At 40.7% G+C, this 24,696-nt stretch overlaps 1 protein-coding gene across 1 annotated transcript in view; it reads left to right on the top strand.

Moving 5' to 3' along the window:
* Wdr72 (WD repeat domain 72) overlaps nucleotides 1–16,598 on the top strand; it is a 170,915-nt gene extending 154,317 nt beyond the window's left edge. The window contains exons 19-20 of the mRNA XM_057768149.1: nucleotides 10,849–10,953; nucleotides 16,508–16,598. Of these exons, the coding sequence (XP_057624132.1) occupies nucleotides 10,849–10,953; nucleotides 16,508–16,563 (161 nt within the window). The 3' untranslated portion in view covers nucleotides 16,564–16,598. The remainder of the gene's footprint in view (nucleotides 1–10,848; nucleotides 10,954–16,507) is intronic.
* The last annotated feature ends 8,098 nt before the right edge of the window (nucleotides 16,599–24,696 follow it).

Consider the following 24,696-nt stretch of genomic DNA (forward strand, 5'->3'; position numbering starts at 1 on the left):
TAATATCTCTTTTGTGCTCTTGATACATCCTCCTAGATTATAGGGGGTAGTTTCTCTTCCTTCATATACATGTGTGCTCTTAAATTCTTTTCCTTGTGTTATGCTTGTCTTATTTCTTATTACAGATTATTTTGCATCAAATTGGGTCTCTCGGGTATGTATTGTGATGTACATCTATAGAACTAATGGGAGGACAAAGCAGGAGAATATTGAGTTCAAAACCAATATGTGTTAAATAAAGAAATGATGTCACAAAAATAATAAGAAGTATATAAAGGATGCTCTTTGTGACTTATAAAGCCTGTTTTTATGTTCTATCAGTAACCAAATCTTGAGAGCATCATGCAAATATCCTGAGTATGATACGCCAACTATTTTCAGACTTTAAAAACCATCTTTCTCCTATTTATCTTTCATTAAATACTTAAATATTTTTAAAACACTTGGCTACATTTCATATGCCTAACCATAAAAGTGGATACCAGCCACCACGTCTACTTCTCATATCTGGTATAAATGCTTGTGGGGGATTCAGGATATGATAGAATGATGCTCATTCCAGGTTGGATTGTAATGTAATCACAAAGCATGATTATCATCCAAGCTTGCCTCCCATTCTAGTTTAGTAAGACTTCCCACTTTGGTATTAAGCAAAACCATTACTTTTAAAGCATTAGGACTAATATTTCAAAATTACTCTTAGACCTCTCCTTCCTTCCTTCCTTCCTTCCTTCCTTCCTTCCTTCCTTCCTTCCTTCCTTCCTTCCTTCCTTCCTTCCGTTGACAAGTGAAAACAAGGTATAGGCTAGGTAATATGATTTGCTTATTTTCTGTTTCCTATCTTGTGACAGCACCATCGGATCTGACTAACCATCTGGAACAAGTGTCTCCTGAGACACAGACTAATATCAGCTGAGGATTTGACTGCCCTGTCGCCATTCTCTTTCTCCTCACACACACATGGTCCTTCCTTAGCTTCAGCCTGGGAAAAGTTTGCAGGATTCGAGAGCTCGTGTAATTCTATGGTTGTCTCTTCTCCCAGTGATCAAGAGGGGGCTCTTTCTGGTACTTTCTATTACCAAGGATGGCAGGTTTTGTTATAGTTTAAATTGCCCTCTGTAGTCCTTATCAAGTTCACACATAAATCATGTTTATCTCTGCTCTCAAACGTTAGCCTGGTATTTTTTGATTGAAAGGTCTGCTTTGTTTTTCTGACCTTCTCCTACATTTTACAAAATCAAACTGTGAAGATTCTTGTAAGTTCCTCCCAGGGTCTTTCTTCAAGTTGCCAATGTGTGAAGACCTATTTGTTTTTCTCCTTTGGAATCTAGTCTTGATTTTCAGTTCATATTTTTTTTCATGGTTCCCAACAGTTAGTTAGAAAAGGTAATGCATTTCTGCGTTTACCAGAGGATTTGGTCCTTATGAGGAAAATGACTTTTGACAAACCTAAATTACACGAGGAGTGCAAACACTAACCTCTGTGTGCTCTTGAAAGCTGCTTGCCATCTCTGCACCTCTTTAGTCTGAAGGAGTCTTTGAAGATTAAATGTTCTTGAGTCTTTTTTTTTTCTTAAGTCATTATCTTATTGTTTAAGAAGCTGGGGTCAAGTCAGACAATTTGACCAGATTATGTTTTATGTGTATGCAAACATGTGAATGTATGGAGTCAGTGCATATGTGTGTATGCTTGCATGCAGGTATGCATGTGCATATAAACCATGCCTGTGCATGTGAAGTCTACTGGACAAACTTAGGTATCATCCTCAGGAACCCTGCTTACTTTCTTTGACACCTTCCCCTAACTCTGAGATACTGTCATTGCTGGCAATTAAACCAGACTGCTGGCTGAGTTTCAGGGACCCTTGGGTCTGTGCTTCTCCAGTGATTGGATTACAAGCACCACTGCACTTGTTCTTCTATGTGAGTTAGAATCACACTTGGGCTTCTGTACTCACAAGACAAGCAGCTCGCTGACTGAGTTAGCTCCCAGTCCCAGCATCTTTCTTGCTCCCTCAATGCCTAGAGGACGGAAGCTACAAAGGACCCTGTCCCCTTGCTTATGTTAGAAACCCTTAGAGAGGTCTTGGAGATTTTCAAGGCTGCTTTCTTAGCCAGTTACTTTCTTAGTACCCTGCTCTGTGGTGCTCTGAGAGAGTGGCTGACTGATCTTGAGAATTCTTGAACTTCACACTTGTAATGCAGCAGAGGGGCTTCCTGTTCCAACTCCCTCATTCTATGTAGAAAAGAAATTGAGGCAGGAAAGTAATGTCCCATGCCCAAGGTCACACTAAAGAGAGTAGAAGTGACATTAGACTTCAGACGTAGGAGAGACACACACAGACACCTGCCCTGTTGCTACACTGTATCCTTGAGAAGGCATACCTTTCCAATAATGAAATCCTTTATGTTCTTTTATCTTACAATGAATACACATAATTTAGACATTAGCTAGTGAAGATTAATAGTTCTGTTTAAAAATATGCAAATAAGGCATTTTAATACAAGCTACTACTGTATTATTAGAGATGTTTGGATTGATTTGAGCTGTAACATTAAATAGACCCCTAAGATTTTTTCCCCTAAAGTTACAATTACATGTGGTAATTATTTCAACCTTAGTAATTATTGTTAGTGCTTTACCTAGATTATATTTACTATTTATTTGTTTGTTTGTGTTTATGTGTGTGTGTGTGTATGTGTGTGTAAGTTTGTAACGCATGTATGCAAGTTCCCACAGAGGCCGGAAGGAGCACACAAAAATGTAGGTGCTAGGAACTGAACTCTGATCCTTTGGAAGAACAGCAAGTTCTCTTAATAAAGTCACCTCTCCAGCCCTGAAAATCATTATTGATAAGTTGACAAAGTTGTGCAGTATAGTACTTGCTGGTTTCTAGTCTAACCAAAGTAACTCATTGCTCAGATATCCTGAGTAATAGAGGAACTTGTATTTCTGTGAGGAATGCAATCATGTTTAAAGAGATTTAATAAATAATTGATACCTCATCCTGATTCACACTAGCCTACCCTCCAATCCCCTTGGTGATCTAGACACATGTCTCAGCCACAGATTTAGCTGTAGGAAGAATTCCCCTTCAGCCTAATTAGTCAACATTGTATGTGTATGTCTGTGTGCATATGAAGAAATAAAAATTGTATGATTCTGGGTGTGGGTACCAACATAATGGGTATTATTCATAGAATTCTGAAATATTCTTCTTTTTACCAGTTAAAAATGTTATTATCCTTGCAGAAACTCACATTAGAAAAATCAAATCCAAATGACAGTGCATGTCAGGTAGTAAGCTCAGGGACAGGGAACACAGAAGTCTAACAGTGTTCTTCTTGAGCATCCCTTAGTGGTGACGAAGTATCAGGGTCCTAATTGAATCTGTTGACGTCACTGTAAGGTTTTGTTTTCCACAACAAAAGCAAAGTAAGCCCAGAGTCTAGCCCAAGGTGTACACTCAAGCGATACTACCGCTTGATCATTTCAGTAGATACTCCTTAAAGTATGGGCAATATGTGCACAGCTCTTTAGCAGATAATCCTGCCCTGATCTGACATCTGACTAGAGACAAGCCATGTTATGAACTGAATTTGGAGTCTGTCCAGATGGCATTTTCTGTGCTTACAGAGCTGCTGGTGGAACATAAATTTCCCTTATGAGTTGTGCTTCCTTCTGATTTAAAATATATGTACATGCATTGGTTAAGAGCATGTACTGCTCTTGCAGAGTACCAGCATTCGAATCCAAGCCCCTATGTCTCTCATCTTACAAATCCCTGTAACTCCAGTTCTGGGAGATCTGATGTCCTCTTCCAGGCTCTAAGGGCACCTACCCTCAGATAGCATACCTTCACACATAGTCATAATTATAAATGAAACAAATAAAATATATGAATGCTGTTTTCTTTGTGACCTGCCAGGATTGCATCAACATTTACTTCTGGCTGAATTTGATGTCATTTTTCTTTCTTATGTGTCTCTTGTAAGACATTGTTTTGTGTATTTCTTACTGCTTCCATTGGAGCAGGAGGAAGTAGAGAATCCCAAGAAGGAAGTGATCAGACCTTGCCTCCAGACTAAGCCAGGAGATTTGGACTGGGCTTTTTTTGGGGGGGCTTCTTCTCTTCTATTCTTTTATTCTCTTTTTTCTTTCTCTCTTTTGTTTCTTTGGCCTGAGTTCTAGAACCCATGTATCATATGTGTGCTTTTCTTTTATGAGTCATTTGCCTTTAAATATTTGCCTTTAAATATTGCCTTTATTTCCAAAGAGGTTGCACACATGAATTGGATCTCTATGATTTTTTTAAGGTTTTATATTTATTGGAGGGTGTAGCCTACATGGAAGTGCAGTTCTCAAGGGGACCAAAAGAAGGAGACAGATTTCCAGGAGCTGGAGTTCCAGGCAGTTGTGCACTGCCTAACTTAGATGCTGGGAACCGAACACAGACAGGTCCTTACGAGAACAGTGAAAACTCTCGACTAGTGAATCATCTCCCCAACCCTGGGATCTCTTTCTAAATCAGTCCTAATTCATGATATTAGAATCATTTCTTGTGCTTATTTTATTCACTTCACATATGACATGGATTCTTTTCAATTAAAGCACATAGCAAGAAAAGATAATTAGAAATAGTTGACTTTACAATTAAATTTAAAGATAAATGATTCACAAGATTTTAGAATATAGAGAATATTTTAGACATGGTCTTCATAGAAGCATTGATTTTCAAGTGGGAAGAAGAACAGCTTCACTGATGGACCCCAACTGACGTTGATTGACCCAGTGGGTGCTGGACACAAGCGTTCTCCTGGGAGACTTTATGCCCAATGAGCGATTACCCATTAGGCATGGGGAGAGGTTGTTTCTTCTGAAAATGCATTTCTTCATTGTACATTTTACCTATAGCAGAAGGTCATGGGTTCTTACTGAGCACTCTGCTTGGTCAGAGTCCCTTAGCCGAGAAATCGTGTGCTTTTGTAGAGAGAACAGAGACTGTCATTGGAGGTGTCTCTCCTCTCACCCAGGACGGGAGTGTATCTCCTGAAACTCTTCTAGCTAGGAGGGATATGAATGTGTGATGTTCTTCCCCTGGGTTCGTGTGTTTGAACCTTGGTAGTCAGCTTGTGCGAAGCTATGGAATCTTCATTACATGGGGTCAGTCTGGCAGAGGTGAGTCCCTGAAAATGGGCCTTTGAGGACTTTTCCTACCTCCAGTTTTGGTCTAGCTTTCTTGGCTTCTTTTCTGTGTCACCTTCCTCGTGACTGAGATGCCCTGAGATCATGAGCTAAAATCAAACTCTTCTCTCTGAAGTGTCTCTGTATTTGGTCACAGTGATGGGAAAGGCAACCAATACTCTAGGCATAGCTGCCCTTAACATTAAATGCTATTCTACAAATGGCAAAAAGGGGGTGGGAGTTTCTATAAAATAACAGAAGTCAGAATAGAGAACAGAGGTGTATAAAGTGTGGCATACTTGAAATTATGTGGCCATGTCAACATGTAATTTAAACAGTAATTTCTTCCATAGAGTCTTCCTCATAAAATGTTTGGGATGTCGTTTTAAACTACTGGATGTGAGGGCTGGAGAGATGGGTTAGGCTATGAAGTGCTTGCTGCGGAAGTATGAGGACCCAAGTTCAGTCTTCATCACCCACAAAAAAGCTGGGTGTGGCTCAACAGATAAGGTGGAGACCAGTTGAGGAAAACCTGACGTCAACCTCTAGTCTCCACAGGTGTTTGTATGCATGTGACTATAAACCTGAATAATCTGTACCACACCCCCCCCCACACACACACACACTGGAGGAGAGAGAGACACTGATTTTCCATTGCCTTTGTCTGAACCGTTCATTTCTTAGAACCCAGAATTAAGCCCATTAGAGGTACATACCATAGTTGCACACATTCATGTGGAGCACACAGACTCCTCTCTCTGTCTACTGACTAGAGATATTATGGAAAGATATTCAGGGTACCAGCCTTTCAGCTGTCAATATTTTAAAGTGTGTGGTGAATAAAAGGAACAGCCTTCCATCCGCCAGTGGACAGAACAGACTTTGCCTTTTAGTAGAGATGGAGAAGAGCATGTCTTTTGGGGCCCCAACCCTCCAGATGTAGGGCAGCTTCAGCATCCACTCTAGAGGAAACAAAGCCGCTGATGTGAAGCTGAAGATGAGTCTCACTTCCATCTGCACTGTTATTGATGTCAAAAGCGCCTCTCTGCCCAGCTCTGAAAAGCACCTTCAAAAACTACTGAAAACACCCAAGAACTTTAGTGATGAGCTACAAATGGACTGTGGTATTGATAAGGAAGAGTCGATATGTATAGTGAAAGGATGGCTCCTGTGATAAATGGGTCTCCATCAGTAAAGATCAAATTATTGACTATCTAGGGCCAGGAAAAAAATCTGTCTATAGCTAGCGTCTACAGGTGAGAAGAATTAGCCAACAGCAGCAATTCAGAGACAGCTCCAAGAGACAAACAAGGAGAATTCATTTAAAAACATCCCAAGTGGACAGGCACATTAGCAAACACATCTGTGGCATGAGGTATTCAGCAGTTCTTTGACCATACCTGGGCCTGGGTCTTTTTCTTTGGTGTGCATGGCTCCTTTTGGTTTTCTTATATTCCCATTCAATAAGAGTTGGATAAAACTTCACCTCTAGTACTTTCTAGCAGAGGACTTCTCTGCTCTCCTGAGAGGCATGTCACCCTGAGAGTGTGGACTCTAAAGATCCTGACTAATGTTGTTAATTGTGCACCAACTAGATCACAGGTTGCATGAGGGTGCATTAAAACTCCTCTGTGCCTTGGGGTCCTGCAAAGAGCAAGGCCCAAATAAACACCAAATCAGTGTGTGTTCATTTTAACGGTTTTGAAATGGTCCATCGCAGGGACTTCAGTCACTCGTCATGTCAGAGTTTAGTGAGGAAACACCACAGGAGACACCCCAAAGGACAAGCACAAGGATTAGCCTATCAAAGAAACAAACAAACAAAAGGTAGACTGGCAGTAATTAACCTCTCTGAAGCCTGCTGCTCCCAGTTGACACAGTAGAGTCCTTTCTGGCACAGTAGGTTTAATTGGATGCTCTGTGAAGCTCCCAGGGAAGAATGGCAAATCATGTACCACTTTAGATGTAAAAATTCTCCCATAGTGAGGAGGGCATTTGAATAACCTCCTCATAATAACAACACTCAGTCTCACAAGAACCAGCTTCCTAAAAAGCAGAAGTCAAGACAGAGTAACTACACGGTACCTGCTGGACTCAGTTCCAGAAAGACCAAGGGCTGGTCCTAATTTCTAGCTTTTTGAAAACATTGGGTGTCATCTTCTCATCTTGGATCTAGTCTATGGCCGCTCATAATAGTGATAGGCACTTCTTTCTTCTAATGCCATGCCCTCTTCCCTTTGAGGTCTTTACTTAACAGAAATATGTTTTATTGCTTAAATGTGTTCTTTGACAATTTCACAAATGTATGTAGTATACTGATATCATTCCCCACCCTCTGTAATTTCTTACCGTCCTCTGTCTACCTCCTATCTTCCCTATTAGTCTCTTCCTCACATCCATACATTCTTGTTTGGTTTGTGACCCCCTAAGTTTAACTAAATAGGGTCTTTTATGTGGCCAAGAATCAGAGCTATCCATTGGAGTCTGCTGCGATCACCAGCAGGTACTCAACTGAAAACAATGGCATCCTTTCTCTCATAGTCTACCAGGAGCCAATAGTTCAGCGCTAAGGAGTAGGGGCCCACTAGAGTAGCAGTTTTAATATTGGTTGTTTGGTAAAGATATGTTGGAGGTATAAATAAATGGATGAATGATAAAAGGTGTTCGATCATGAAAGAACAATATGTTGATGAGAAGAACACCGCGTTGGCCCAAATAAAGAGAGATGCAACCTCGTGGGTGTTTATCAAAAGATTAATCTATGTGATCTGCTTCTTATTGTAAACACCACAATCGCTACTTCAGAGTTAACAAATAAGATACATGAAGAAAAGATCCTTTTAAAAAGACTCTGAACGTTGACTGGTATAACAATTTCCTGTAGCTTTGCTGCATTTCACTACCCCACTTAGACAACTCACAAAAATCTCTGAATTCAAAAATCCACACGATTTAAAGCGAGGAAAGCTAAACTAAAGGAAGCCACACCAGTGATAATCAGGACACAGGTGTTTCGTTGCAGATCAAAGACTTGGCCACATGGTATGCAGTGGTAGTCTCCTTGTGGATCTAACTGAACACACATCCTTGAGAACACACGAACTCTTGACTTATGAGACAGCTAGTCTGGCCTCTCTGCTTCCGTCCCTGGCCCATTCATTCATTTCAGAAACCCTTGGAGAATAATCTCTATGGCCCAGGCACTGTTGCAGGCAAAAAAGCAAACGAAGGAGACAGGCTTGGCCTATGCTCTTTTGGTGTCTTCCAGAAATTTCAAAAATACAAAATGAAAGTGTAGATTTACTTCTTTAAAATAAGAATCCCATCCTTCCCCCATGTTTGCTTCTGAAGGGAAGGTTTTCGGGACATAGTAAATCCAGAGTTTTCCCACTGTTCATAAGATAGCTATTCTCTGGGCTCGGAGAGGGCTGCTGACCCTGTCTGCAGGGAACGTGTGACTAGAATTGTTACCAACTCCTTTTAAGAGTCGCTGCTGGGCCTCAGGTTCTGAGCATACAGAGGAGTAGGGAACCCAGACTGCTGATTCTGCTGATTCCTGTGGGCTGCAGCAGGACACCTTGATGTCACTTATCCAGTGTGTGATGCTATGTGGGCTCCAGCCACTGCGTGGCTCTTTCATGTACTAGAGGAGGTCTAGCAACAGTGAACCTGAACCTAAGAACATTTCCTATATGAGATATGTAGGTACATTTTGTTTATTGCATTGATTACTTATAAATATGATGTATCACCAAGAGCTGTAGACAGTGGTAGCCAGTACTATAGAAACATAAGAAGAATATAATATTCTACTGCTTTCTAAAGTGTTATCTCTGTATATACCTGTGTGTGTGTATATATATATATACAGGAGTATATTTACATAGTCAATTATATATGTGTGTACATTTGAGTTGCATACACACTCAGTAGAATGACATGTATATGCATATACATGTGTTTAAGAGTTCATCTGTATATATTGTCAGTAGTGTGTATCTGCATGTATATAGATAAATGTTTTATATACATGAGTTATGTGTACACTTAAAAGTGTTTATGTGTATATAGATATATACGTATATGTGTATATGTATATGTATATGTGTATATAGATTATATATGTATGTAAGTCATATGTATATTTGATAGTGTATATGTATTACTATATAGAAATGCTCAATAGTATATATACATATATAGATGTGAGTTGTATATATATGCAATAAGTAGTGTGTACATGCATATACCCTTTTTGTAGTGTATGTATGTATATACATGTGAATATATATATACTCAGCAGTATATGTGTATATAGATGTATGCATGTATAGAGAGAAACAGTGGTGCATGTACATCTTTACAAGTCTGAATAAGTTTATATATATACACAATAGTTTGTGTACGTGTATATATGCATGTGTGTACATATGCACAGTGGTGTGTGGACATGTTTACATGCCTTAATTAGTATTTATTTTCTATATGTATACACACATATATGTATATATTCAATAGTGTATGTACATATGTGCGTATACATATAGAAAAGGGTATGTGTGGATATTTATAGGTCTGCTTGAGTATATATGTATATATATATTTGATAGCATATGTTTATGTGTATATATGTGAGTGTATATATAGGTACACATATGAATGGTGATGTGTAGATGTTTACATGTTTGCATATATAAGGACATGTACGGACAGTTGTATGTATATGTTTATACTTCACAGGAATGCATATGCCCCACAATGTATGTATATTTGGCTTCAGATCAGTGGGTGTGACCTGATCTGTGTGATCGGCACTCATTTTGTTCTGTCTACTGAATATCTTTATGCTGAGCAGACCCACTTTTCCTGGTAGATATTGACTAGCGAGGAGGTAACATGGGAATGCGTTGCTTGTGGATGTCATTTACAGCCAATGTTTCAACCTGCGGAAAACCATAGGCATTTGCGTCTGTCTGCTAAAGAGCTGGTGTTGATAACGTTCTTACAGGCAATGCTGTACCTGGGTGCCAGCTTCCACATCTGGTCCCTGCTGCTTCCTAGGAGACGATCTTGTGGAAAGTTGTTGGGTGACCTGCTGTTCAAAACCCCGACCCTTCTTCTCATGTTGAGTGCATTCTTTCTCGACTTGAAGATCTTCATTTGAGACGTTTGGTGTGCATGTGTTTGGGGCATGGGTTTTGAGGTGATGAAAAGACAGCCAAAGTGCAAAGAGTCCATTCCTGTGATTTGTGCCATAGAAGGAGCCGCACCACGGGGGCAGAGCTGGGCTTTCTAATTGAGTTGGCTGATGGTCTTTGCTCTGTGCCCATGTGCTCTTAATTGACTACATTGTTTTAGATTTATGCATTAAAAATACGATTCCAACTTCGAAAGCATCACTTTGTCACTTTGTAGCTGCGTAGCTTTTAAGCTGAGGCCAGAAGCTTATTTTTCTTCTGAGATAAAGTCCCATCTATGGATTTTTCAACTAATTATGTGTCTGCCAATAAATACTTAGAGGATACGCTTTATTTCAATTTATTATTTGTGTTTCCATAGTGTGCCCCCACACTTTCGGTGGGACTGAAATGGTCTAATGGTGTTTACTGCTACTTTTTCATGGCTGTCTTTCTCTTTCTCTCTCCTTTCTCTCTCTTTAACAGCTTCAGTCAGTCCGGTCAAGCATGGCACCGACTTGAACTCGGCAAACTTCCAAGATACCGAGGACATTCTTGACAGATGTGTCTTGGAAGAGTCGGAGAGTGCAGGTGGAAGCCATTTAAACATAGTCAAGTATAAAATGATAAATTTGACACAGCTTTGGGGTCCTCGGAGTGTGTGGGGGAGGACAGTGGAAGGCTGCTGGCTCTTAGCAGCTGCACTCTCAAATTAACGCCCCCCCCCCCAGGAGGTCACGGTGTGGGGCTGTTATCTTTTCCTCTTTCATCAAGAATTCAGCTGGACACAGTACAAAGCCGTTATGACGGAGAAGGGAAGCCGGCACCATTAGTTCATTATCAATTCCAAGCTAAACTGCTTAATCCACACAGAAGCTGGAAACTAGAGAAATGTTGACATTTGGAATATTTTCAAATAATGAGATCTAACCCGAGAAAGGCCGAAATGCAGAGCTGAGCAGAAAGGAACAAATTGCCACCACTAGAATCTCTTTACCTTACCCTGTACAAACAGAACTCTGACTGGGAGGAGAGCGCTTTAGCAAAACAAGGGTGGAGGTGGTCAAACAACGGGAAAGACTGTCGGAACCCTCTATCAGGGAGTAAGATTTACTCTGTGTCAAATTTGCTTACATTGATATTCTCTCTGTGAAAAGGAAAGGTAGGAAAATGTACCAGGAAAAAAAAATAGCTAGAACCTCTTAGCTGGGATCTTTTGATCCTGCCTTCGGATTGAAGGACACCCAATTTTAATTATTAATTAATTATAAGAAAAAATAATTGTTACTAAAAATTGAATGACATTGTTGGGCCACTATAAGCCTTGAGCTGTTGGTACCCACCTCATTACCATGACTGAAAGAGTTAGCTCTCTCTCCCGGCTGGACAGACATTGCTTTCCCGTTTTGTCTGGCTATGCTGTCTCCTCCACCCTCCTCACATCTTTGTGTGCTGATCTTTGTATCATATTTTTGATTCATCCTCTCTGTAGGCTGTCAGCTTAGTTAAGAGATTTCCAAATTGTGTCACCTTCCCTGACAGGGGGCCAGCTGCAAACAGTCCCCTGATCCTTCCCGGAGGAGAGATACTGAGATTTAATTTTCAGGGAAAGGTGCAGCCTACAATCTATGGCAGGCCCCCTAAGTCATCTTGGAACCCCAATAGGCCCAGTTGTGATGGCAAGTGTGTATCAGCCCCCTCCACTGCACTAGGATCCCTTAAAAGAGGAGCTGCAGCTGCGTGCCCGATCCCAGCAACGCTTTCTCTTCTGCATCTGAGAACACAGAGAGACAGCATCTTTTTACAATGACAGAAATTGCTAAAGAACAAATTAACCCTGCTGCCTAGCATAACACCCCAAGGAAAATGTCGATTTGTTTCACTTTAAAAAGGAGACGGTGATGGTAGTGCTAACTGTCCCTACTAAAGATTATTCCTAGATTACTTTTAGTTAGGATTGAAGGTGTCTCGTTCTGACGAGGTTTTTACAGTTCTCCATGAACTGTTTCCCATCAAACGTTTTGTCGGGAAGTTAAATCTAGGAATCAGGGGTTTCCTGAAGCACTCGTTGTTTTGGACATGATGCATCAGCATAATGTCACCCACGATTCCTTAATATAAGTGGACTGAGAGTGAAATTCAGATGGCTTTTACCATCTGACGGTTGTGAACAAAAGGACGTGTCCCAAACAAACAAAACAGAGCAATTAGAGAATACAAGAGCTGAGGAAGAGTGTTGTAGGGGAAGCCCTGTTCCATACATCGGACATCATTAAACCGCTAATAAAGAATGAATTGCTCTGGCTTCTTCCTCTGTCCATCCTTGCATTTTAAGACATCTTACCCTTATAGGCCTAGAAACCTCTGGAGGGTTCGCTACTGGTCTCACTGCCTTCCACTGAGAATTTGTGGCTTGGTTGTCATGGAGACATCGTATTTCTCCAAGAATTGCTCATATTGATCCGTAGCCAGGCGTAAATGGCCAAGCGAGTGTGAGGAAGAAAGGGGGCTGGGCAGTCCTGTAAAATGACCAGGGCTTGTGGGTCGGAAAGCAGCTCGTAGCAAACACTTAGGGGAAAAGAAAGAAGCTGTTTCGTTTTGGCTCGGGATTTCTCTCTGCACTTTGGGCTGTTGTCTTCTTTTGGGACAAACCGAAAGGAACTTGTTAGTTGCTCGTCATGTCACATCTTGGGTGCCTGGCCCTGACACAGCTGTCAGCTTCCTGGCTCTGTGCAGTTCAGGGACACACAACAAAGAGGTCGTAGCATGAATTATTTATTACTCTTCGTGTGGATAAAATTCTGTAATAAGAAATTAAGACACTTCTGACAGAGGTGCTTGTTTGCTGAAAAAGATTTTGATGAGACATTAAATTTCCTCGGAGTAGAAACATCTGATAGATGAAATTCCTATAACTGAACAAGGAAAGAGAATACGTTTTGTGTTTCTTATGGGAATTTGGTGGCAAAGAGGGACTTTTCTGAAGCTGTGAAATTATGACAACTCATTTTTCAGAGATAAACTTCAGTCTAAGTGACTCAAGGTGTAGGGCCCCCACAATGATGAACATCATCCTAGAGATGTACACATCTCTGTTTACTGCGTAGGGATGGTGTACACACGCACACAAAACCAATGTAGGAGGTTTGAAGTGGTGATATTTGAGACCCTAACTAAGAGCAGTGTGTCAGCAGCTAAACTTAACAATGCCATTGTTGCGAAGGGGAACGCTTAAGTCTGAAGCCATTATTCTTCCCGTTTTCCCCTGGAATGTCATCACTCCATCTGAAATTCCCTTTAACATCTTCATGGGTGTGCAAAATGCCCCTGTTACAAAGCGGAGCGTGCTCGGCCTTCTAGCTGTAATGGATATTGACCTTATGTAGTTTAATGTAATGCTAACTGACTAATATATTTATTACCTCATTTTAAATGAATAGACTAAATGTTTAAAGAGTATTTAGAAAAGGAAAACAGAAATGATTTTCCCATACCAAGAGTATCGCTTCCTCTATTCTTCTATCCAAATACTGTCTTTATTTTTAAATCTTTTCGAGCTGACCCTTAATTCTGGCTTCTGTAGCTACATAACACTGACTCCAACCCTCGTTCATAAACTGAAAGTCGTAAGGACAAGGTAGCATAGAGAAGCTGAAATATATTTTTGAAAGGACATGAAGTTACTATCTTAGGTGCTGCTAGTTTTCAGAAGCCATTAATAAAATGGAATTTTTAGATTTTGTGTAAAATGTTACAGATGACTTCCTGAGTGGCCTTTGGAGACAGTGGGTTAATTTTCACCCTCACAGTACTGTCCAGCTCGGAGCTGGCGCGGGGGGAGCTCTTCATAAATGGGCCACTTTGCATATGGGTCACAGCTCAGAGGCCTGTCTGAGTGTGCTCCCCTCTTCTCTGGAGGGCTGTACCTTACTCAGCTTGCCATTCTGATCTTTATTGGTTCAAGCCTTATACCCAGGTGAGTGCCTAGAGTCCATTAAGGTTGGCGAAGCACCTGTCAGCCAGGGTATTCTTGCTATTTCGACCTTGCTGGTGAACCTAGAGGTCTGGTCTGGTGGGGAAAGTAACCCTTGGACATGTCTTTTCTTTGAAATAATTCATCAGCTGTGAGTTTTGGCTCACAGGTGAATCCCAAATAGGAACTTGTGTCTCTGACTCTGTGACGTCTACCTACTTCTTCCCCAGCATTTATATGTTCCTGAAACCTGTGGGGACAAGGTTGATGTCTAGTAATAGAAGCTCCACGGCAGCATCATGAACATGCAGCTCGCTATTTGTGATTTTAGGGCCATTAGACCTTCCTTTCTTGGCTTTTTAAGGTCTGGATGCTTCTGATTTTAAAAGCTGCTTTTGCAAAATATTTTTGACATTTTCTAGTTTGCTTCCGGATAAAGCTCAGCCTTATCTTCCAGGCTGTCTTAGAACACACCCCTTGCCCCTCATCGTCATACCCATGATGATAAAAATTACAGGGCAATGTTTGCAATTTTTAGGCTAGTGTTAATGAAAGATATTAGAACATTGGCATAGAAAATGAATAATTTTACGTCCTAACGTTCTTGGGACAGTGTACTTAAAAATAACTTCAGGGCAGGATAGGTGGCTCAGTCAGTAAAATGCTTTCTATGCAAGCACAATAACATGAGTTTTATCTTCAGCACCTCTGTAAAATAGCCAGGTGTAATCCGCATGCTGGGGAGGTAGAGACAGGGGATCCCTGGAACTTGCTGGCCTGCCAGTCTAACCGAATGAGAGAGCTCCAGGTTCAGTGAGCTGAAAAAGTAACACGGAGAATGATAACAGCATTAATCTCTGACCTACACATACATGCATACACATGAACACACACACATACATACACACGGGTAGTGCCAACTGAAAATAGTGGAGAAGACAGAGTTTGAAAGTACAAAAAAAATATGCACTAAGTTTCCACATCAGTTTCAAAGTAGTTTCTAAGCAGTGTGTGTTCTGCCGTTAATAGAACATTTTAGTGGTTTCTATGTAGCACATTGTGCATGCGGATCTATATACATCACTGTCAATCAATATTACATTTGCATGAATCTGATGAACAAAACTAGAATTCTCACAGAGGATGATACATTGTGAAAAGCCAAGGTGAGATTTTTTTTTTCTTTTACTATTCTGGCTCATGAATCACCGGCAAAAGCCAGGAATCAGAAAGTAGGACAGCTCCAGGACGGCAGTGTTGGAGGGGCCTGATGATGATGCATGAGGCCGAAAATGTGGAAGTGTGAGCTGAGCATCAATCATGGCCACCAAACACAGGCTTGTGGCTGAGGCTGAAACTTGCTCTGGAAAAAGGAAGAACAATGTCCATAATAAAGTAATAAGTTCCTACTGGCTTGGCTTAGCAACACCAATGTTTTAATTAATTTATTCCAAAGAGAAAAATGTAAGCCCCAGCATAATAACTTTTAAAGCAGCGTAAAGCCATAGACTGATTCACAGGAATATATACACGTAATGATATGTGGTACCATATTTATTTGCTGCGATAATAATTAAAATTGAAAGTCCACTTTTGAAATTTGCCAGGAGGAATGAAAGTTACAAAAAACAGTTTAAAAAAAGAACAGTTAATGAAAGCACAAGGCTCCACTTCTTTGAATAGTCAAATCAATTTATATCATATCTGCCTCCACCTCCCATTTTGTTAGCCTATACAGATAACTACCCGAATGCTTGAGAGATACATATTTTGATTCTGCACCTTAATCCGTACTTTAGCAAATATTTATAAAGGCTGGCACTCAAACCATTGTTGTGGGTTTCTCTAAGAACAATTGAGTTACTTAAAATTTGGGAAAATTTGCCTATTTCAATCCAAGTTCATCATTTTGAAAGATTTTGTTCTTGAACTTATTTAAAGCTATTGGTGATGTGTAGGATTAAAATGTAGGTTCCTGCCTTATAAGAGGGGGATATAGGTTATCATATAGTGCGTTTTACTTCAGGGTAGGAAAGGGATGCAGAAATCACAGGCAATGTCCTCCTTCCTTTTCTGCTCCTCTCGCTTCCCCTTCACGCACCTCTCCTCCTTCTGTCTTTCCTCTTGTTTCTATACTGCACTATGTAACCCAGATATCTGCTTTCTTTTCAGGTCAGCCTCGTCATCGTCCATGGATAGCGAAGGTGTGCTCCTGCAGGATGTGCTAGACGGAGTCTTGAAAACGGAATCGAATCTGAACTAACAGAGAAGCACAAACACACTACTTCTTTCCCACCAAATAAAAAAACAATGTTGTCATGGGTCTCTAGTGGCTTCACTTAATATGTTAGCCAAGGTGTATTAAAAATGTTATCACTGATTGAGGACGCCCAAATTCTAATTCTAGGATTTGATTGTCTAAGTGAGCCTCCTTATTCCTCCTTATTTTCTGTCACTGGTTGTAAAAAGAATGCCAGCCCACAGGTAGAGATTTAACACTGCTTCAGGTGGTGAATATCAGTGCCTGAATATGAGAAGCCAAAGGAATGCACAAGACTCTCAGCGTATAGTTGTTTCATGGCATTTAAACCACAACTTGATCAACTTTGCCATGCTGAGCTTGGACATAGTGTTTCAGTGGGCGCTTCAGTTCCAACCAGCCTTTGCACATCACATCCTTCAACAAGAAATGTCCTTTAGTCAATCTGTGACATACAAGAGTGTCTAGTTTTGCAAGGTCCAATCAGTACAGAGCTCTAATGACACCATGGCGAATGTCTTTAATTAAAGGTTGATGTTATTAGCCTTGTAACCTGTACTGGGGGCGGGGATTCTACTTACAACATGCCACAGCTCATTCTTTCTTAGTATAAACATCCATGATCTTTTCCCAGAAAGAAGCTGGGCTAGCAGAAATTCTAAAACTAAAACAACGCAAAGCAGTTTCAACAGAAATGGCTGTGACATGCTCATCTGTGAAGCCGGTCTGAATTAAGTGCTATGACTTTTATTGAATGATTTCTTAATTTATAGAAAACCATCAAAGATTATCAATATATAGCTAAATGAATAGAAATATGGCCTAATCCATAGAAAGATGGAAATAAATATATATAACATATACATATTTTGCCTGTGTATGTGCATGCATGCTGTGTGGGTATGTGTGTGTGTGTGTGTGTGTGTGTATTTCATTTCAGTTCATACAATTTTAATTCAACAATTTTCTGAGGACCAGCCTCAGATCCTGTGTTGGGATGCAGCAGTCAGGGGAAAGATTAAAAAAGGAAAATACATCATTGAGCTGCCTTGCTCTATACCCTTCAAGATTTACAATTAATTATTGAACTAGATGAATATATCTAATAGGAATATCAAAAAACTGCAATGCCATCAAAGTGATGAAAATCCATGTTTCATGGTTCCTAAAATATCATGTCTCTGCATGCAGTTAATTTTGATTTGTACTTACGCTGTAATATGTTGTCAATAGTAATAGCCACAGAAACCATTCTCTTCTGAGCATTTTAAGCCTTTGGATAGAGCCGTGAGGAATCTGAAACAAGCTCCAAACAATCTAGGCAGTGGGGCAGATTGTGCCTTTCGAAGGCATCTCAGGCATTTTGGACAATGAAACATCAAACATGTCTTCAAAAGGAGAAATTTGTAATGGTTAAAACCAAGTACATGCTGATACTCTGGTATGTTTATTAAAAATAAATTTTATTGTTTTTATAAATATGTCCTTTGCACAAAAGACTAAGAGTACATTGAAATCATTTCTGTACTTAGCATATTTTCAGGTTTGAAGAAAACAGTATTGAATCCTTGATAAATATTTCATGGTGTCAGCAGTGGTGGGAGATCAGACATGGGGGAACCCCGGCTTCACCAAACAGAACATAAGATTCTTCAGCACCGTAAGCTTGAGTCACTTCAAATTCGTATTAAATGACTTCATCATGATTTTTTTATATAAATTTCTAAACACCACCACTCCAAAATGAAAACTTTTAATCCTAAACTGAATTCGGATTAGAACTGAGTATGTTAGAACTGAAATGCTTCTCATGGCAGTCCTGTTTAGGATGCAAATCCCTGAGGCTATTTGAAAATGGTCCCCCTACGAACACCAACACCGTCTCGAGTACATGCTTTCAGTGATTTCTACTTTAGGAAAACTGAAGCAGCAAGTGGCCCTATGACTAATTAGGTTTACAACCACTTGGCATCTCAGCTCTCAAGTTAAAACTGGATTCCTGATTGGGGCAGGGTATCTTTCTTAGGTCTGTCTCTTGGTGAGCACTGGATGGAGTACGTGAAACTGTTTGGATTCAGAGTCCTGTGACTGTATTAAATTGTTGATTTAAGAGAATCTTACATTTCTTTTCGGCAGTCATCTGGCAGTATCTATGCCTGTCTACATCTCCATACTGAAATCTAATTCAGAGTAAAGTCGCGTCTTCAGACATGAATGTCGTCACCCTTCATGCACGTTGTGGAGCTGTTCCCGGTCTGTGCTGGCGGTGCGGAGGAAGGAGCTTAGGAAGTTCTTTGGTGCTAAGAGGCTACCCTGGTGTGCCCTGGTGATGTGGGCTTCTTGAAGCCCCATTTCTTTGCCAAGCTTCCATGCACTTTTCACCCTAAGAGGGCTCCATGTGATAGGTGTGGATGTCGATGCAAGCCCTGGGAAACACCCAATTAGAGTCAAATGTGTGGTATCACAAACACACAATCGGACAGCCTCAACTCTTCCCTTGCTATTTTAGAAGCTAAGCTTAGACTTCCTAGAACATGTTACTATTAGGAAATAACAAGAAAACCTTACAGTAGGTAGGCTGTCTTCGGGGGCTGGCATCTGCAGTCATATTTATCTCCTTTGTGTGTCCAATTTCCTGCAATTTTAAAATCCCTTTAGAGATGTTCAAATCAATGTTTTTAGAAACTATATTGGGTTTCCTTGGTCTTGCAAAGGCACATTATGGTAATCTGCTTTTCAAAAAAAAATGATGTATATGCTGTGCATTTAAACTGGAGTGTCAGAATATTTTAATCCCAATTGAGTTCAGTCTCCAGTTCACAGAATGGACTCTCGTAATTTTTTAAGTTTAATTTACACACAGTTCATGTGATCAGTTATTTTAAGGCGTTGTCGAACTTTTTTGTTCTCAACGAAATGGATTCCAATATGTGTCCAATGTGCCAAAGTTACCATTCATTTCATAGTCTCTACTGTGTAAACAACTGTGCAATGCTTAGCATTTGTTAAAGATCTTCTAAATTAGCAGTAATCCAATTTAAACTCGAGAAGTGTCTTGACTGTTGTCTTCCACACACAGTTAAATGCCACCCCACTACCACATGTGGCTCTTTGCCTGGGTCGCTTTGGTCAGCAAGGAAGGATCCTTCAGAGGGCATGTGGAGAAAAAGTGCAGATAAAAATAGCCAATCTCCCAAGGGAACCTACCGCTGGAAACTCTCTTCGGGTTTAGGTCCAATGGAGAATGGCAGGTGTTCGGTCAGCTCATGACTGGGGCAGAGACCAGGGTGAGCCTGCCCGGCCACAGCTCTCTCATTCTCTTTGCATTCGTTTTAACTTTCCCAGATCTCATCTTCAAACTTAGGATAGCATACTTTTCTTTTTCCAGTTAAGGTTTGATAAATATTGCACTAAGAATATTTGTCTTGATTAATTCGATTTTTTTAAAAAAAAAATCATTCCTTATCTTGTCCTGCTCCTTTACTCTTTAATAAATATGTCTTTGCACACATCCCAAACCAATTTGCATACAAACAGACTGCGATGATTGCATTATTGTTAGCATGATTATAATGATACAGAAAATAAACAGGTAAGTGAATATTACATAAAATTGGTATTCATAGAGTTTACATTGTTTTTCTGTAATAAAAGAGAAAATTCTTGGTGTCTTGGGCTCTGCCTTTTAACAATTTCAGACACCTTTACCCCACGGCTACAACACGTTTTCTGTCATCAGTTGTAAAGATCCTTTTTGTCTTCAATAGCCCGATTCTTTGAAATGCTGTGGGGATTTTTATTCAAGGATATAAGATCTTTAACAGCAATGACGAACAGTCCATATTTAGTACACGCCCAGCCTAAATCTGTAAAGCGCCAAATGCCAGCAACATGCCAATATTCATAACAGTATGAAAAAGCAATAATTAGTTGGCATGTGCCTCCTAAACCCATCATTTACTCACTTAGCAATCATTTTAATTGTAATTATCTACAGAGTCATCAATTGCCTTTTAGATCCTGCCTGTGCAGATTCTAGGGGGAAGGTGTTTGCACAATTTCTTCTAAGAAAAAAGGAGCATCTATGCTCTCTGTTCTTGACTCACCACATGCTTCTGTGATTTTTTTAAAGGAATTCCCTGTTAATGCTTCAGGGTCAACTGCATTGCCTATCAAAAATAGCCTCTCTTGTCTGTCATCAGAACCCTGCTTCTCTGCATCTCTAGTTGTAGCCTATGTGGTTTCCGCTTCCCTTTTGTATTCTGAAGTTGGGCAATGGGAGTCGGGGACATACAGAACCAAGTCAAGATCATTTCTTCTTCCCCTGAGAAGGAAGCCCAGGGCTGAAGCTGTCCATGAGGTAGTCTTTATGATAGAGAAGATTCCCTGAGATCAGCCCTTAATCCAAATAACCGGTGCTATTCTCCCCACCGATCTAAGTGAAGAATTTAAACTTCTTCAAGAACTCAAGGTAATGGGGTAGAAATAAATAGTCCTTTGTTTGGGATAGTGAAGTGGAGGAACAAATGGGGAGGTCTCAAGGCTATGTTTTCACACAGTGCGCTGTCTCAGGTACCCTCTGAGAAGCGCTGATTTGTGTGTAGTCTTCCCGCCATGTAGGTGGCAGCAACAGCCAAGATTAGAAACTACCAGTTCCCTGGCTCTGGTCCAAAATGTATTCTAACTGAAAAAAAAAAATTCCTTGTGGAAGAGAAAGGGCTTAAAGCACAAAGACAAATTCTTCTCTGTCTCCCCATATCTCTAAAGCACTATTTTAAGGTTATGCTTAAACCCGTTCCCATAACATAGGGACATCTGTCACTTCCCTCAATACTGAAGTCATATTCTTCTGCTCCCGTTCAGACTGGTAGAATTTGTTTCTGTTTCTTTCTTTATTAGGGTCTGATTTCCTTAGCTTCTTCTGGCTGTAGTCGTTCTCTGCTGGGAAAGGAAGGGAACTGCTTTCAGCCCCGACCACCTAAGCCTCTGGTGAAATAGAGAATGGCCGTCTATGTAAACATCTCAAAAAAAAAAAAAAAATCTTGAGTAAATGTGGAGAGACAAATTCGTTTCTCCTGATCTCCCTAAACAGAAGTGACTACACTCATTATCAAATGAAGCTCACATCCAATCCAGGATACCTGGAAGAAAGGCGAGAGACCCCACGGGAGCCATGCGACCAAGGATAAGGTGTGGTTGTGGGTCAAGTCTCTGAGGAAGCTGTTCATTCAAACGTCCACAAGGATTTAGGACTGGTATGCATGCCACTATGCAGTAAGCTTGCTTTCCCTTGTGCTAGAAAACTAGTGAAAGCAGGCTGTTCTTCCATTCCATGTGATTCACTGCAACTCATCCATATTAGAGAAAACAGTCTTTCATGAAGGCAGCTTAAGAACTTCTTGCTACATAGACTCAGTACGTCACAGTATCAAGAAAATGCTCACATTTCCAGGCAGGTGACACATGGCAACTGACTCCCAAGGCAAGGAAGTTAAGAAAGCAAGAAGGCTGCCCATCCACTCTTTCAGTTTGCTGAAACTCCCTTCTCTTGTTCCCTCACTCAGTGGTTCTCAGCCTCCCTGATTCTGCAACCCGTTATACAGTTCCCACATTGTAGTTATCCCAGCCATAAAACTATTTTCATTGTTACTTTATAGCTAACTTTGCTACTGTTATAAATTGTAATGTAAATATCTTTTTTCCCCTAAAGGTCTTAGGTGACCCCTGTGAACGGGTCATTCGACCCCCAAAGGAGTCTTGACCTACAGATTGAGAATTGCTGCCTCACATCCTTAATCTCTTCTTTCAACCTATGTAGTTTAATAGAAATATTTTAAGAAATAGCATGAATATAACACAGACATTGAACGTGGGGTAAATGCTGAGCATCCAAGCTACTTGACTTACCTTTTCTTCTTCTTTTTTTTTAAATTTTTTTTTATTAAAAATTTCCGCCTCCTCCCGGCCTCCCTTTTCCCTCCCCCTCTCCCCACTCCCCACGCCCCCCATCCCCTCCCCCTCCCTCTCCAGTCCAAAGAGCAGTCAGGGTTCCCTGCCCTGTGGGCAGTCCAAGGTCCTCCCCCCTCCATCCAGGTCTAGGAAGGTGAGCATATAAACAGGCTAGGCTCCGACAAAGCCAGTACATGCAGTAGGATTCTTAAAGGCTTCTTCAAAATGTGTGTGTGTGTGTGTGTGTGTGTGTGTGTGTGTGTGTGTACACGTGCAGATGTCCCCAGAGGCCAAAAGAGGAACTGGATTCTCAGGAGCTACAGTTACAGATGGTTGACAGCTGCAGTGCTGACATGGGTAACATCTCTCCAGTCCTCTGTTTAGTGTGTGTGTGTGTGTGTGTGTGTGTGTGTGTGTGTCTGTGCGTGCAAGCATGTGACTATGGCATGCACATGCTGTGGTACATGAGGTCAGAGGTTTCTGTCTTCCACTGAAGCAAGGCCTCTTGTTGTGCACCACTGCATGTGGAAGTCTAGCTGGCCCACAAGTGTGCAAAGAGTCTCCATTTTTATCTTCCGTGGAAGCACTTCTGTTACAACCTTGTGCTACTACATACAACTTTATACAAGTTGTTGGGGGTTCAACCTTAGGTCTTCATGCTTGTACAGAAAGTAGTCTAGCCTCTGAGCCATATTGTCAGCCTCCCACTCATCTTCTTACTAGAACATAGTAGGAAAATGTTGTGGGAAAGGGGCCGTTTGTTGCTTCCCAGCCACTTAGCCCCAAAATAATCACACAGAAACTGTTTTAGTTAAATCACTGCTTGGTCTATCAGCTCTAGCTTCTTCTTGGCTAACTCTTACATATTAATTTAACCTATTTCTATTAATCTGTGTATGGCCACATGGCTGTGGCTTCTGGGTAAAGTTCTGGCATCTGTCTCCGGCAGGGACTACATGGCTTCTCTCTGACTCTGCCCTTCTTTCTCCCAGCATTCCTTTTAGTATTCCCTGCCTAGCTCTGTTCCCCTATAGCTCTGCTATAGGACCAAAGTAGTTCGTGTGTTAACCAATCATATTGACAGCATACAGAGGGAAATCCCACATCAGGAAAATAGTCTCACACACTGTCCTGAGCCTTATTCTCTTCATATGCACACGTGTAGTAAAAATTATAATTTTAAGCACTATTTTCAAATACTGTTATTAAGGAATATAATTTTTATAATAAATCAGTATGCATTCCAAAAATGCCTGGTTATCATCATCAGTGTAGATATCCAGAATGATACTCTGGTCTTTGAGTAGGCTCATTCCTCAGACTGGATGGAAGATTTGGCATACATTAGGTACATAGGTAATTTTTATAAAACTGTCTTCTAAAAAGAGTTTGATGTTAACTGGATCAAAGATCAAGGGTTGTGTGGTCAAGTTTCAACAGCTGATTGAAAGGCCAATGATTTCCACAGCATAGTGAAGAACAAAAATAAAACAGCATGTTCTGAATCATAAAAGATAACCTTCCAGGAACGCTTTCATCTGAGTGGGACAGGTAATAGTTCATCTAAGGTTATGCAGGCAAGCATTTTCCCTCTTGTCCTTGTCCCCTGTCAATGCTAACATCCTGAGGGTAACATGCATGTTTGAGTGGCTTTCCGCAAGTGTCATGGAAGACCAAAATAAAGCATGTATACACCTCTAACGAGGCACCGAGAACTTAGAAAGCCAGAGAGATCCTGAAAGATACTACCCAAAGCACAGTGACGGGGAATGCTGAGTTCTGCCTTCCCACAGAGGCACGTGTTTAGGAATTGCTTCCTGTTAAGCTGAACTTCTTGGAGAAGCTCAGCTGAAAACCCAACTCAAGGCAGAATTGACATGGAATCCTGATGTCCTTCAAAGCCATCACACACCAGCAGAGCAAGCCTGGGGATGGAAGTTGGTCCTTGGGGATCCTCAGTAAAGAGTGATGAGATGTCTTATCACAGTTTGGCCTCTTCTATTCACTTCTTCCCTCCTCTTTTTAGGTGAAAAAAACAGAAGAGGCAATATGAACAGTTAAAGACATTTCTGTTGGAAAAGCCCCAATCCTAATACTAATAAGAGGTATAAAGAGGGCAAACAGGAAAGTTAATAAAAGTGAAAACAACTCC

The sequence above is a fragment of the Chionomys nivalis genome, chromosome 4 (assembly GCF_950005125.1).
Source record: "Chionomys nivalis chromosome 4, mChiNiv1.1, whole genome shotgun sequence".
Classification (NCBI taxonomy): Eukaryota; Metazoa; Chordata; class Mammalia; order Rodentia; family Cricetidae; genus Chionomys; species Chionomys nivalis.